Source organism: Manacus vitellinus, unplaced genomic scaffold (genome assembly GCF_001715985.3).
Source record: "Manacus vitellinus isolate BGI_N305 unplaced genomic scaffold, ASM171598v3 scaffold_8_pilon, whole genome shotgun sequence".
Classification (NCBI taxonomy): domain Eukaryota; kingdom Metazoa; phylum Chordata; class Aves; order Passeriformes; family Pipridae; genus Manacus; species Manacus vitellinus.
In genome coordinates this window covers 24890164-24906673 of record NW_021940864.1, presented here as the reverse complement: position 1 = coordinate 24906673, position 16510 = coordinate 24890164, and the positions used below count along the sequence as shown (strand labels likewise).

Genomic DNA, 16510 nt, shown 5'->3' with positions numbered 1-16510 from the left:
TTAACATTATTTCACAAGCTCATTAGGCCCAGCAGAGAAATCTATTTTTTGCCAAGTACTTACAGCTTCATAGTCTGCTAGCTCTAGCCTTGCTTTGTTTTGCATTGTCCGCTTGCAGAGGTAAACAGCTGGAACAGAATAAAATAACACAGAATTTGCTACTATCTCACAAATACAGCAGATCAGAAATCGAAAGGCTTCATCTCTGTTTTACTGCTAGATTTTTTTTGTTTTGATTTCTCCCTCTACTCGAAAAAGCTTTAAATATGGGATCAATGCTACCAGTATTATAACTGAAATGATGGATCAGATACAAAGGTTCATTAAATAATAATAAAATCTGCTTTATGCAACAGACATCATATGCAAAATGCATGAGATACTTGAGGTCAGTTTTTTTTAATGGCCAGGGAACTAGCACATAAAAGAAAAATAGCAAAAACATTTTACAAACCGTGTATCTATGAATCATAATGCGTAAGAGTTTTAGCAGGAGCTGCTGCTGTATTAGTCAAACAAGTTTTTAAGAACACGAATACATGGTTTTATTTATTTTTATTCTATATTTAGTAATAGCAAACTTTCAGCCTAAGAAGATTTTAGCTAAAAAAATAATTCCAGAAAAAATTCATGTCTTATACAGATTAGTCTGCTATAACCAATATTTAAAATAGAAAATAATGAGACCAAAAAATGAAAAAAAGCATATCATCTATTAGATATGAGAAAAAAATATTCTTTCATTTATTTTCAAAATCTAAAAATCCTTCAGCAGACCTGTTCTGCCTCCACTTGATTCAGACAGAGCAGACTCTTTGCTAATAAAATGTTGAAGTACATTTCCAATAGACTTTATTTAGCAACAAATACTTCACAACAACTCTGAATATTTTACAGCTTCACACACCAGTAAGACAGTGAGAGCTGCACAACTCCTTATTGTGCAACATTTACCCACTACATTACTTCAGAGCACCTTCTCATGTGTGAGATGGAGGAATCTTTTATCAGTGTAGGTAAGAAAACCTTAACATATCTGTTTTCTCTAACTTAGCAAAAAGAGCCCATATTTGTTGGTTATGGTTAGGAACATTCCTGCTTCCTGGCTGCCAGCTTGTCCACTACAGGAACAAAGAGAAATAACTTCACATAGGAACCTAACTCACAATCACTAGGAAGAAGGAAGTGCTTATTTTAGATATAGCTTTGATTATTAAGATAGTCAAACCAATTATAATTTACAATTCCACAGAAATATTTATTTCTGACAAGTCATCTGCAAATGCATGCAAACCCACTGAATGTCCTCTTAGCTGAATTGATTACAAGCACTTCTAAGAGCTTACAGGGGTTACTTGATGTAAAACAAAGTTATATTTTAATGCAATTTTTGTCTTTTTTTTCTCCTCCTCTTTTTGTGTGTGTTATCTGGTCTGCTTTCTTTCATAATATTTCACTTTCCACTCTCACAAGAAGCCATGGTCTCTTTCTCTATTCCTTGCACTCCCTCTGCTTCCAAAGCAGTTTCTGTGTCTGCAAAATGTACAGACAGATACACATCCATGTCACACACCAAGTATAGTAGACAGATAGTTTCTATAACCTTGGTTTCCATGCATTTTAATATTACTATACAGTTACATTAATGCATTAGCACACATGCTGAAATGTCATAAAAAGATGAGGGGATGAATTTTGGACCTTTTGTACCTAGGTGGCATTCACAATCTGTACAGTGATGAGAGACTCTTGAGGAGAGGGATGATCTTTGTCATTTAGATGCTTTTACAGTGAACCATTTTCCCCTCTTCCTTCACAATTGCTTATTTCATTGAACAAGAAAAAAAACCCTAAACACATTAAAAATATTAGCAATAAAATACATACTTAATATAAATGTGTAGGCAATTCTGAGAAATCCAGGGGTCAAATTTTGTCTCATCCAACCAGTTTAATACCACCTGAGCAGAAATAAAACAAGCTCCCTGCTCCTACACTTGATTAAGCCCCTGCAAACCACATTCTCACAGTCCCAGTACAGGCACTTTTAGTTAGCTTAGCGCTTTCTTGAGTCCCACTGCAGGCAAATTTTGGGATTAGCATTTCCTGCTACCATCAACAAAAATTGTTGCTGCAGAAGTGGCTGACAGAAAAGCATCTTCAGACAAAATATTTCAACACTGGCGAAACAACCACTAGGTCACCACAAGCAGGAGAAATGAATTAGCTTGCCACACCATTAATTTGATACGATGTCCAAGAAATCTCTTCCCTTCACTGTGTAACTCTACCACAGTATTTTCTCTGCAGTGTTCTTTTAATGACTGTCTTCGCTCTCAATCCATAGCAAATAGTCCATATAATAATGTTTGGTTTTCATTATGTGTGTAACTTAGCCAAGACTCAAAAAATCATGTTCATCCCTCAGACCTTTTATTTATCTGAAATATTCAAATCCCCTCCCCTTCAGGAGCCTAAAGGTTATAACACCTGTGCCTTGGATTCTTTATCTCAGAAATGTTTCTATGTGCCACCGTGGATAAGGCAGAATATGCCCAAGGAAGATTTAGTATAGTGGGAAGTATGACATATCCACTAGTGTAGAGGAAAATAGTGCTGAAGGACATTCCTACTCTGCCTCCATTTATGGCCATTGTTATGTGCCAACAATTTTATCCTTGTAAAAGTGCATGTTTGAGGCTTTATGTAGTAGCTAATTTTAGCGACATGAGAGGCTGGTAGCACCTCGGGAATTTGAGTTCACCAGTTTACACTCTCATTGTCGTATCCTTTGGCTTATCTGTAAAAAATTCACTAGCATGTTGGAAAGCAAGAAAAATGTGAAAATCATCCTCATTTTCAGCCAGACCATTTGAAGGTACAGAGTAATGAGGTTTTGTTCTTCTGCTTTTAGGGCAATGAGATTTGAAATATGGATACTCCCATCTTTCACAAGTACCACCCCTTTTCTGTACCAAATCATGTGTGAAGTAACTGTGCTTGTCAAGCAGCCTGACTTTGAGGATGTCAGTCAGTTTCTCTCTCAAAGCAGAGTTAGGAGTCCCAAGAAATTCAGCGAAAGACAGTGTCTGCTTTTCTAATGCTACGTGTTGACAGTGGTTTTACAGCTTCATACAGAAGTACAATACGCAGGAAGGGTCTCCAACTCAAAACTCCTTTTTTTCTGTATATAGTTCTCTATTTATCTACCCCTCTAAGGTCCTGGTCAGGGACCAGTATACCAGTGAGCTGTAATTGCCCTAAGCAGCCCATCCAGGGACTCCACCGGAGTGTCCGGGGCCCAGGAACTGTGCATAAGCCCAGATACCTCCCCTGGCACAGGCTCGAGCTATATCTCTAACCAGACATGTAACTTACCAGCCCTGTAATTTGCCCTAGCTTCCCAGCCTGACCTTGGACCTTTCTGGTCAGTTAAGACTTTGTTGGTGAGGACCTTGCACTTGCCTACACTGTTGCCAACCTCAGTTCTTGCTTACCTTTCCTTGCAGAGCTTCCTGCTCTTTTTGCTCCCTGACAAGGGTGCTGAAAAATGCTTACCATGGGGATGAATGATATGCAAGGAATGGGGTCTGAATTAATAACCTCAATTTGCTAAATATGGACTACCATATACACTCTTATTTTTAGAGCCAGTGTATTCTGATGGATTTTGCAATCAACATAATTGCCTCTACTGAAGTGAATTATATATTAGATGCTATAGCTTGAGCTTTAGAAGTGACTGATTACCAAGAGAAAACAGATTTGCCAATAATTTTAAAGGTCATATTAAGATGTAATATTTCATAATGAACGATGGTCAGTGATGTTTATAAATGGGTATTTGAACAACAAACCAGTACTAAAACACACTTTGGAAGCTGTGCAGTAAATACAGACTACTCGATCTTGAAAATTCTGCTCAGGCATTCACAAAACGTGGGCAACATGAGAGTTTCAAGTGAGACTACAAAGTGTTTTAGTGAGAGTTGCCTGTGTTTTCCCTCCTGCAAGTTTGTAACAGTTAAACCCCAAAACCAACCAATTTTCATGGTTAGCCACCTTTGTTTTCTGTTCTTGACTGTTCACTTGCACTTGAAAGCTCTTAAGAATTATAGAATCATAGAATCAGCTGGGTTGGAAAAGACCTCTGAGATCACCAAACCCAACCCTTGATCCAACACTGCCTTGGTTACTAGACCATGGTACTAAGTGCCACATCCAGTCTCATCTTAAAAACCTCCAGAGACAGTGAATCCACCACTTCCCTGGGCAGCCCATTCCAATGTCTGATTACTCTTTGTAAAAAATTTTTTCCTAATATTCAACCTAAACCTCCCCTGGCACAGTTTGAGACCATGCCCTCTTGTCCTACTGCTGGTTGCCTGGGAGAAGAGACCGACGCCCAGCCAGCTACAACCTCCTTTCAGGGAGTTGTAGAGAGTAATGAGGTCTACCCTGAGCCTCCTCTTCTCCAGACTAAACAAGCCCAGCTCCCTCAGCTGCTCCTCATAGGACTTGTGTTCGAGTCCCTTCACCACCCTTGTTGCTCTTCTCTGGACCTGCTCCAGCACCTCAATATCCTTTTTGAACTGAGGGGCCCAGAACTGGACACGGTACTCCAGGTACTCTAGGTTTTTTCTTTCAGTAAGATCCTAGAGATTATGACAGGCTTCATTCTAGACTCCAGAAACTGGACTGAGTACATATTATTTTACACATCCCAGAACTTTCACCCAAGGCTTACACTGGGGAATTTTATCTTGTCGCTAAACGGGCTAAACCTTCCCTCTCACCGCAGAGGAAAAAAGCCACAGCTAAATTCAATGGAAGTACAACTGGGCCTCTGAAGACCACAGATTATTCCACCTACACATCCACCACCACGTACACAAACTTAAACTCCTTACATAATTGTCCCAGTGCCAGTGGTGTTACAGCTTGATTCGCGCCAGATGGTGGGCGTGCTTTCAGTGAACACTCATTGTCTCCACTGAGGCCAGAGTACATTTATATACTCTCTGTGAGTCAAAATTCTGATTTCAGAGTCAGTGTGTATAACCCTAGCCCGTATCTAAAGAGCAAAGAAAATAGGAAAGCACTGCAAGGTCTAAGGGTTTCAAAGTACCCTGTCGGCAGATAGTTCTCCCTTTACATGCAAGTACCTGCATCAGATGGAGAATTATGGGACAATCAGCACAAAACATGACTGTAGGATGTAAAGCATGAAATTAACTATCTTATTTAAACATTGAGATTTCTAGGGCTATTTATGCCAGCTTTAGGTCACATCTGCTTTTACTTGATAGCAAAAAAAAGTTTTTCTCTTTGCAACAGCTAGTGAGTTTCACTTAGTCTCAAAAAAACTATTACAATTCTGGGGTGGATAAATGAGTCACCAATCAGCATCATGTATCTATAGAAGACCTACAATCTTTAGTAAATGCTAATAACTTTAAGTTAGAAGGAAGATCATGGTTGCTTATGTGCCCTAAATTGCCAAATGGTCAAAACCATAACTTCTGAAACACTCCTCCCTTCTCTACTTTTTACTCTTTGACCATACTCTATAACACTTAAGGAAAGCAATTTGATTATAGATTTACATAAGCTTGCTTACATAAACCAAGGGCAAGAAAGAAACCCAATTTCAAACTATAAAAGAGCTTAAGAATTAGAAAAAGGCAAATTCATCTTCACCACACAAAAGTTCCCAGATGACGATGGCCTGGGAAAATCCTTCAGGGTGCCAAAAACAGATATGGAAGAAAAGTCACCCAAGCTAGATGAACTGTAGGATCAGATAAAGAATATCAAGTTGTCAAATGTAATTTAAGCTTGCATCCATTGCATTATTTAATTCTTATTGATATTATCATAATGCTTTCAATTTGCCATTAGGGTTACAGTTTTGGAGAGTCAGAAAGCCTACAGCTCCAGGAACACTGGGGTTGGAAAAAGCACGTGAAGTAGAATATGGCAGGGCACCAACATTGCTACCTTCATACCCTTCTAATCTGGGCCACTCATGGTGATGGGATGAGGGGAAACCACATGAGGAAGTGCTGAGGTCACTTGGATGTTCAGCCCAGAGAAGAGGAGGGTGAAGGGGGATGTCATCGTGGTCCACAACTTCCTCATGATGGGAAGCAGAGGGGCAGGCACTGATCTCCTCTCTCTGGTGATCTCCTCTCTCAGGACCTGAGGGAATGGTCTTAAGTTGTGTCACAGGAAGTTTAGATTGGACGTCAGGAACAGATTCTTCACAAGAGGGTGGTTGGGCACTGGAACAAGCTCCACAGGGAAGTGGTCACATCACCAAGCCTGACAGAGTTAATTCAAGCAGCCTTTGGACAACGCTCTCAGGGAGATGGTGTGATTCTTGGAGTGGTCCTGTGCAGGGCCAGGAGCTGGACTTCAATGATTTCTGTGATTCCCTTCCAACTCAGGATATGTTATGATACCTATTTAGTTTACTCAGCATGGTAATTTGAAAGCAATTCTGAAAATTCTGAGTTATGTTTATGAATCTCAGAATTCTGATAAGAAATTTTATTTCTATTTACAGGGGACCTAGATGCAGATTATCAGTGCTTTCAAAATAATGCTGCACAAACATATACTTGGGTCAGTTACCTTTTCACATGTGTGTATACGAATGCATTGGTCAAATGTATTTTCCATGCTCCACATATTATAGGAATAAGTTATACATTCATGTAAAAAAAAATTCAGGTAAGCACAAAACTGAAGTGGTGAGATGACAGGAAAGCATTTTCAGGATGTCTCCTGGTTGCAGAGCCCTCACTGCAGTGGTTTGTCAATGTCAGAATTAACAAGAATCAGAACAAAATTCAGGACATGCTTGTTGAAGTGAGACTTTCATTTTGTCATTTGTATGACAGAAATAACTCCTAATGAGTGAATTATGTATCTCTGTGGAGAAATATAACGGTATACAAATTCAGAGTGGGGAAAAAGTACTGTAGGTGACCTCTTCCATCTTTCTGCCAATACAAGTATTTTTCCTAAAGCTCATTTGATTCAGATATGCCCAGATCTCAAAGCAAAGTCACTCACATAAGAGATCATAACCTAGTCTTAGCAACAACTAACTGACACTATCTTCTTAAATTCCTCCTTATTCTCATGGTATAAATTTTAACAAATAAATTTTTATTTCTATAAATCACAGCTACATCAAAAAGTGCTACTCTGTTACCAGTTTTGCCCCAAGCTGTTGACTCATAGTTATGAGTTAATTTCCAGAGATGCTGAGCACATGCAGTGTTCTAGAAGAGTTCAGCTAAGCAATAGAACTCCATATTTCTCAAATACAAATTGCTTACTAATAAGCTGTTGCCAAGGAAATCCTCTCCAAGCATTTGGGCAAAGAAAATATGTAATGCATTCTCTGTATAGTTCTCCTTCCAGACAGTTACTCCATGGTATAGGGTACAACAAGACAAAAGAGAGAGAAAATGCCTGGACTTATCAAATTTCCATAGAGGGATTTGAGGCTAGGCATATAAAATAAGTAGACAAAAAACTCTAAAGAGAAAATTATATGAAAATTTTCCATATGTGAAAAACATGATATGTGATTGCAGTTACGTTTTATGCATTAGGTACTTTTCAGCATGACTGTAAGTCTGGGAGAGAGGAGGGACATGAGCCAGGTGTGATGGTTCATGTTTTGAACAGAGCAGCAGAGGCTGAACACAGAGAGGTCTCTGTCAGATTACTTTTAAGTGATAAGAAGGTATCATTAGGAAGGAAGTTTTGTTCAGACTGACTTGTTAGCTGATTATCAAGTAACTTTAATAAGGAAAAAATTGTGCTTTCATAAAAATGAGACAATAGCTTTGACACAGCTAAAGTAAATGGTTTCCTTATCTTACTGTAGCCCAGGCTGGAAAACAAAGTCATGACTGCCTAAAGAACTGCAGGACTTATACAGACAGGTATCTTACATTTTCAAAGGCAGCAATTAAATAAGACTTACCCCGTCTCACCTCCGTTATTGCTCTAATTCTCTAGGAGAGTGCCTTTATATTACATGACTTTACCAGGAAGGCTACTGAAAATATGTTACATTTTCAAAACTTGCCTTTCTTCAGAGCAGCAAAATTTAAGAATTTGCGTTGAATATATAGAAAAATAGTCTCATTTAGTATCATTTAAAGATCATGTGGTCATATGATTTTAAAATCATGTTGCACTATCAGTTATTTACTGTGTTCTCCATAACTTACCAAGATTCTGCAGTACTCCTCCATTTTTAACTCATGGGAGAAATGCACACCAGTAAAAGTACAAGACAAACAACATCTTGTTGCAAATATATAGATGCAGTGGACTTTTGTCTTCCAGTATGAGTCCAAACCTTCTTATGACTGTGACTGTGGAACTTTCTAAATTTAATTCTTTCTCTCCTTTGAACATACTTCTATTTTTTGTTAATATGCAGTTAACTGTAAGAAAAGGTCTGTATGTCACAGATACTTTTGAGTCTAACCATCAACAAAAGTTCACTAGAGTAAATGAGTAAAAATGACTTATTCTTCATATCTTATTTATCTGAAATTCTTATAAGTGTCTCACATTGTCACAACTCTGTTAAATTGTTTCCTTAGGCTCGAGCTTAAGGAACAAAAAGAAAAAAACAAAATAATTGATATTTTGTTTTGAATGCAGATTCTCCCTAACCTTTCATATTTTTTACTTATTCAAAAAAAAAAAAAAAAGAGAATAGTAAGGGACTTAAATCTGCAAATTTGCAACAACTTTGAGTCACTAAACCTCCAGAGAACCTGACAGGTCCCATGAGAACTGAGGCTAAAGGCACGTGGAATAATTATTAATTATTTAATTAATTCTTAATTACATGACCTGGTTATAATATGTGAGAAAAAAATAATCTGTCAGTTATAAAATTACATCTGTAAGAAAAGAGAACATAATTATGGGAAGGCCACACGCTCAGCCATTAGCCGTGCTCATTTCAAGAGCCAGTTTTTCTGAATTGAGATCCAATTCTATTTGTCACAAAACCAAATCATAATTCAGCAACAAGACTTAACTCACAGGAAAAACAAAGTTATTTGAACTACACTCGCCTTAATAATAATTGTTATTATTATTATTGTTATTACTTATTTTCACTAATAAAATCCAACTGAAGCCAATGGGATTCTACACAGAACAACATGTCCTGCCTGGGTGGACTACAAGACATATGGCAAGAAAGTGGGTATCTTCAACAGATGGAACCTAAGAACCTGCCTTTGCAAAAATTATTTGAAATTTGAGGCATCTCTCAACAACCCTTCAAGCGTGATTTTCAAGGAAAAGGAGAGAGGTTTTTCAGCACTTTATGAAAATTAGAAGTTTTTAGTAACCTCCGAATGATCACACTCAATACTTTGAAAGTTACAATGAAAAGGCTACTTGATTCTATTTTGACATAAAGTAAATTAATCCAAGCCCTCTTTTTTGCCACAAAGACATAGCATTGCACTACAGCTTTATTATGAGAATGGATCTGCAGTTTTTTGACATTTTGGATGATTCTGTTTTCATGTCTTTTTTATTAATATTTTCTTCAGATAAATATTTCTTTTAAGAAAAATATTTGATATTAAAAGCTCACGCACAACAAATTATACTTTAGAGAAAATATTAACGAATTATACAAAGATATAAAGATTATTTGTTTCTTAGTTAGCTCTGATAGCAAACTAACACACAGTATCTGAATTTCATTTAATTTCTTGTTTAAGATAAATTATTTTCCTGGCAGTATGCTATGTTCTGGACAGTAGCTCAGCTATGAGTGAGTAATGATGAATCGTTGGGATTAATTTTTAAATTAAAATAAAATTCTAGTGTGTTCAGAAAGGCTTTTATAATTAGGTTAATGCCAAAGAAAGTGGTTTGCTTTGTTAAAAATATTGATAAAGGAAAATTACAGAGAAAGTCTACTTTTTGCTGTTATTGAGAGACTTCTCATGCCTGCCACACTCATTAGCTTTATAGGGTGCAGTTTAAAGGTTGTTCAGGACAAGTCCATGAAATTGAGAGCACTGCACAGCACTGTAATGATAAGTATGAAATGCATTTGCATATCTGTAATAACATAAATTCTATTTACTATATTTTCTAGGAAGTAGAAATTACTGTGAAAATTTACAGAACATCTTTGAGGCGTATTTGAGGTGAAATTTATCCTTTAATATTCTCAATTTGTTTCAAACCTACTTTATTTTGGTTTCTTAAATATTGTCTGATTATCCTGTAATCCTCTGATCACTATTGTTTACAAAGCAAATGATAATTTCTGGGACTGGGAAGATGCTAACCTAATAAAAACACTGTTGAAAAGTTTGTTTTCCTGCAAATGCTCTAGCATTATCCAGTATTTGGTGACACACAGCCACCTTAGGTAGCTCTAGTGCAATGCTCTGGCCCTGTTGGGTGGGGAAGTTGCAGTGTGTTTCTTAGAGGATTGCACTTTTAGCTCATGACTTGGAGCAATGAGATGGCAGGGTTGGGAATTTCCCTTCCCCTTCTCCCCTCTGCAACAGAAGATCTTAAATTCATCAACTGGAACGTATTTTAATCTCAAAAGTTCTCAAATGAATAAATTTACTGTTCAACAAAGGAACCTCCCCGCATAATGAAGAAACTGATTCCAAGTTTAATTCTGTATTCCTGGTATGCCAAAACTGAACAGATTATACAAGATTTCTATTCACTGACTAAGGCACATAATTCATTTACCAATCCACTGATCAGCTGTCACTAGAAAGCGTCTCCTACTTTAGACTAAAGGATTTTAATAGAAACTTTCTCATCCTGATCTCAAACCTGTTAAGCATATAATTATTTATTAAAATCCCCCTGGTAGTGTGATACACATTATGGCTGAACAACTCAATGACTCTTAACCGTAGTAAATTACTTGCTGATCTTTACCGTATTAGGAGATTCTATTCAGTAAATCAAGCATTTCTTCTTCAGTGACTCATATGGAGTGGCTAAGTACACAGGTATGGTATGAATTACTCCTCCTTGGTAGCTTTCAACAACTATATACTGGACATCTTCAAATATCAGTATTTTTTTTTAAAAATAACATTTTTCTACTTCTACAGGATGAGAAAACTGTCACATTTTCAAACTCTAGCTTGAAGGCACTCAGCTCTGCTGAGAGTCTCAGCTTGAAATTGTTTTATTTAGCAATTTATTTGAAATGAAACTGTGTCTGCTCCAAAAAGTAAGGAAACTTCTATTGTAACCATGCATCCCTGAGGTCCTCAGCTCCCAAAGGCTGAGAAAGAATCCATGTTACAAGTGAACACTCATCTAAATTTCTGAAAAACTGTAAAAAGAGACTTTCAAAGTTTGAGGTTTTGAAAACATAAACTACCATGTACATGCTCAGTTACCTAAATAAATGACCTAGATTAGAATTACAGTCTGGATTAGAGTGAACAGGATTCACTTGCTTTAAAAATTAAGTCACTATTTGATGTAGAGAAGCACCTAATTTTGTTATAATTTTTAATGATTTTTTTCTAATACATTACTACTTATTATCTTCACATTTTGCTGTCAGTAATTACAGTATATAATTTATTAATAAGTCCTCGAGACACAGGCAACTAAACAAGGTATTTTCTAATATAGTTCATATTAGAACCATACTAGTTTTCATAATAATTTTCTACACGGTCTATATCTGAAAGAAGAGTTCCAAACTACACATAACTTTGGGTCTGAATCTGAGAATAACCATTGCACAACCATCAACAAAGTGTATACTGCTTCACTGAGATTTTTGTCACTGTAAATAATTATACTTGCTGGAGCAAAGAGAATATGTAAATGGTAAGGTAGATTTTGATGAGTTTTGGGTTTAGGGTTTTTTTTAACTTTTCTCCTCAGATTGACTCCAAAATCTGACTGTGTTAAACTTCTGATAAAATTTCAAAAAGGTAACAATACATTCACTTCAATATCAGCAGTTCTTGCACAGGAAGTACATGACATATAATTATGTTTTAAACATTGGGATGTTTAAACAAGACAGACTGCAACGACACGTTCATTCATATAACACATAAATTCCAAAAGAAATAGGAAAGATTTCTACACTGACCATAGTCTGTGTTTTCCGGCTCCCAACAATTTGATGGCCAAAAATAGGGTGTCTGTAGACAAAAAAAAAAGTAGGTAACTCAAGTTAGACAATGTAAGAATTATACGGTCCTTGGATTGATACTGGTTTTCAGAATCAATTTATATTTACAGTAGATCTATTACACTGTTGACAATTTTGAAGTAGGCATCAAACCAGAAAATTACTATTGTACACTTGTTTTTTACACTAGTATCAGAATGACACTGAAGCAGAAGAACAAAGTATTCTTTTTATTCTCAAAGTTGGAGGAACAAAACCCACAAGGTTAGGTAGTGAGATTACATCTTCCCTAGAAACACACCTCTCACACGTCCTGAAGAATCAGTTTTAGAAGGTGTAAAGACAGAAGATCCTTTGAGGTTCATTCAGTTCTTGGTTTTGGAGAGTTTTCATTAGTATAGGTTAGTAATCAATACACTTTCCTAAGAGTTATTTGTTTAAAAATGCCACTAAAGTTACCACAGTCTAATTTTTTCTAATTGTTTACCAATTATGATTTAAAATTCTTTTTAAGAGAAAGAAAATAGAAGTACCAGCAATTACTGCAACACTATCCTTATAAAAACTGTGCTAAATACATTGTTAAAATAATTCACTTCCAACAAATGAAAAGTATTAGACTATATAGGCATTTTTCAAACAAATAACTTAAGTTTTAAAATAGTAATTTTCTGTTAAAATGAAAATAATTACAGTATTTTTCATAACACATCATCCCTGTATGGGCTATTCACTTAAAAGTTGGACTCAATGACCCTTGTGGGTCCCTTCCAAGTTGGAATATTCTGTGATCGACTGACTAATCTGTGGATACTTACATAAAACATAGATACAGAGATTTTCATAATATTTGAGCAGTTGAATTAAACTCATTAAATGTGTGGACCGGTTTGAGTGGTATTTAAAAACACAAGTCCTTCTTTAGGAAAAATTTCTGCTCTACTTTCTGTTTCTCATTATTTTTTCCCAAAGAACTCCCAGCTGCAAAAATGGAAACCCCTCTGCTGCCCACTTCCCTCAATATTGTTTTAATGCTAATCTGGAAACCAACAGGGCTGAAGTGTGGCACATTCACAACTGTCAAATTAAATATATATTGTGAAAAATCTTTTGCTATTGTGACATTGACCCATCAACTTTAATAGAAGCAATTTAGAATGTGCTATTTAGCAAGCAACAGCAATGAGCTGAAGGGTAAAAAAGGAATTGACTTCAAAGGCTGAGATGTGTTTCTTGCAAATTGTTCTGTACTTTGTAAGGAGCAAGAATAAGTAATTCTCTGATAAATGACTCCTTCACAGTACCACTAAAATCAAAGTGGCCAGTAGAAGCGTGTATAAGCTCAAATGGAAAAAGGGGAGGAATCTCTAAAGAATGACTTGCAGTACTCAGTGAATTTTGAAGCAAGAAGCTATAAAATTAATTTAACACATGTTAATGTGAGCATATAAAGCAAAAAGTCACATCATTGAAATATAGAGTTTACAAATTCAGAAAGGGAGAACAGTCCTTCCTTAGTGGCATGAAGTGTATCTTGGGAGAGGCCCAGGAAGGAAAGCGCAGCTATATAATTTTTTGGCTAACAGTAACTTTAACCTTTGTTTACAGGTTCAAGATGAGCTTCTGAAAAAAACTACGAAGGGAGGGTTACTAAATACATAGATACCATATCCACTCAGGCAGTGTCTCAGCTGAAACTCTTCCAGTTGTGGATATACTTGCTGCAAAATCCATACTAAAACTCCTCATGCATACTTAGGATTTCTTTTGACAAATTACATATACTCCATCCCAGCTGAGATTAAAAAATAAATTCCATCTTCTGATTTAGAGAAAATCACAAAATTGCTTCCAGCATTCATTTCCCATAAGGCATTGAGGAAACACTATATATTCATGACTACATGTTAATGATGTTAGAGGAAGACTGTTGTTTCATACATAAAAGAAAAGCTACACCCAGACAGCGTATTGTTTTCAGTATTTAGTTGAAATAACACATTTAACTTCTATTGGAACTTGCACTTCAGTGGTGAAGGCAGTGTGAGCATTAAACACAATATGGGAAAGGGAACATGATCTTCAGTGTTGTGAAATATTGTCACCTTAGCTCACAAGGAGGCAGAGATGGCCAAGGCTTTTCTGAAGGATAAAAAGAGGCACCCTAAGAGAACCTGCTTCTAGCAGATAGACTCCGTTCAGATCAACATTGAGAAATGTAAAAATGCACCAAGGACACTTTTTCCTTTCCAAAGGTGAACAAAACTTATGAGGGAACAGACAAAATAGATTTTATTCCATTAGAGAATACCTGACCAACACTTTGTGGGTGTGTAGTAGTTGGAGTGAAAGTGACTGTAGCATGAGACTGGTATTCTGCAAAGACAAGCACAGCAGTATGAGGGCCAGCAGGCTCAGAAAACAGGCAGAGGAGATCTCCTGGGAAAGTAATCAAGGAACAGAGAGGGATGGGAGATGGCAGTTTTTGAAAGAGACTGTATGAAATGTCTGAGTATCTCTGGAGAGAAAGTGCAGAGACGGATCAGCGTAACCACACTGGCAATTTCCAATGAACTAAATGTGGAAAAGAGATCATGGAAAAAGCATAAAATAATGCTACTAAGGACAAGTCTAAGCCTCCCTGTGCCAGGGAGATAAAAGCAGAAAAGTTAAAACAGACCATGAGTTTTAATTAGCAAAGCACATGATAAGCCATATTAAAAGGTTTCAATAATGTGTGATAAGGCAAGCCAAAAAGAAACCCCAGTAAAAGGCAAACATTACAATATGAGAAAGGGGTTCAAATAACAGCTACTACAGATAAGTTCAGAAAATTATTAAATGCTTTCTTTGTTTGAGTCTCCAGAAGGAGGGAGAGACTGTGGTGAGATAAAGGTCTTTGTGCCCAGGGAATGACATGCAGGCACGAGCTCTCCTTTCTAATGCTCTGAACTGGGCATGCACAAGCTGCCTCTGAACTGCAGGCCATGACCCTGCCTTCCTGGGGCTCGGATGCATTTAATGGGACTGGCTGAGAAGCACAGCTCATCAGCTCGGGCACTGCAACATGGCCAGAGCTGGCCTCCAGCCAGCTGGCTCCCAGAGGGAACAAAGTTCAAATCTGCCTGCAATCAGCTCTGCGAACATGCCCAAAATTAATTTGGACATGAAGATAAAACTACAGGGCAGAGAATAGGGCAAAAAAAAAACAGGAAGGGGAATATTTTTATGAGGTCAGACAGTTCAGGTTAGAACGCTGATGAAATTCAGCACAGAATACTTAAGGATTTATTGTGCTTTCATGTGGGTAAACTGTGTTTATTTGTGAAAAAGCAAAAAAAGCATGACCAAACTAAAAAAACAACTCCTAGTTCCTCAGTACTGTGATTTATACGCATGTGTAAATACTATGACGAAATTCTTGCTCTGATTATTTTCTTCTCTGTCTCCAACCCGATAGCAACTACTATTTAACTGATGAGAGTTATCAAAAGTGTTGAATTATCTGCATGATGTTTAAAGGGGCTCAAGTTACCTGAAGGGCAAGTTATAAATGGAAAAAATATTCCTTTGAGTAACCTTTGAAACATGGGCAGGTTTTTTTAAAACAAACTAAAATCACATAAGGCAGAGGAGCTTCAGAAGACTACAGCAAGGGGAAGAACTACCTTTTCCAGAAAAGGGGGAAAGATGAAATTTTCTGTTTTATAATCTTTCTAGATCTACTGTCTAGATTGAATAATTGTAATACACTATCTATTTTTAAGCTTTAAAAGCTAAAGTTTACTAATACTTGGATTTTTCAAAAAGACTGTTAAACCCCTACTAGATGACAAATTAACAGTAGATGCTATGTATTTTGACCAAGGCAAAGTCCTACATTACTTTCTACCAGCAAGTAAAGATTTATGTTATCACCCTAAGATACGTGCTCAAAAGCAGCTACAGCTGCTGATAAAGTTGTACTCAGAGTAGATATCTATTATTCGCTTTCATAGCAGGAAATGGCATTGATGTGTGCAGAGACAAGAAAATTCTCCTAAAACCAGGCACAAGAAATAGGGGTAAGGATTAAGACTTAAAGTGGAAAAAAGTCCAAAGCATCAAGCAAAAAAAAAAAACTTTAAAAAAACCTAGACACTGAAAAAAAGCATGATACAAAAATCAGTTTCTGATTAAAGGATTTTTTTCGATGCTGTGATTGTATAGAAAAAAGCACCAGCAATAAACTTGTGTGTAGTTAGCATGACTGATGTTTTTCCGAAGGAATATTCCACATTTTCTTGCCTAATTGTTTGGTATCAA

The 16510-nt window shown here is 36.7% G+C and overlaps 1 protein-coding gene across 8 annotated transcripts in view; it reads right to left on the bottom strand.

Annotated features, from left to right (window-relative positions):
• Positions 1-16510, bottom strand: part of RGS7 (regulator of G protein signaling 7) — a 265260-nt gene that overhangs the window by 59452 nt on the left and 189298 nt on the right. For all 8 annotated transcript variants that reach the window (XM_018085223.1, XM_018085222.3, XM_029965047.1 and 5 more), the window contains exons 6-7: positions 12164-12215; positions 64-128 (exon numbers count right to left, since the gene is read on the bottom strand). In XM_018085223.1, the coding sequence (XP_017940712.1) occupies positions 64-128; positions 12164-12215 (117 nt within the window). The remainder of the gene's footprint in view (positions 1-63; positions 129-12163; positions 12216-16510) is intronic.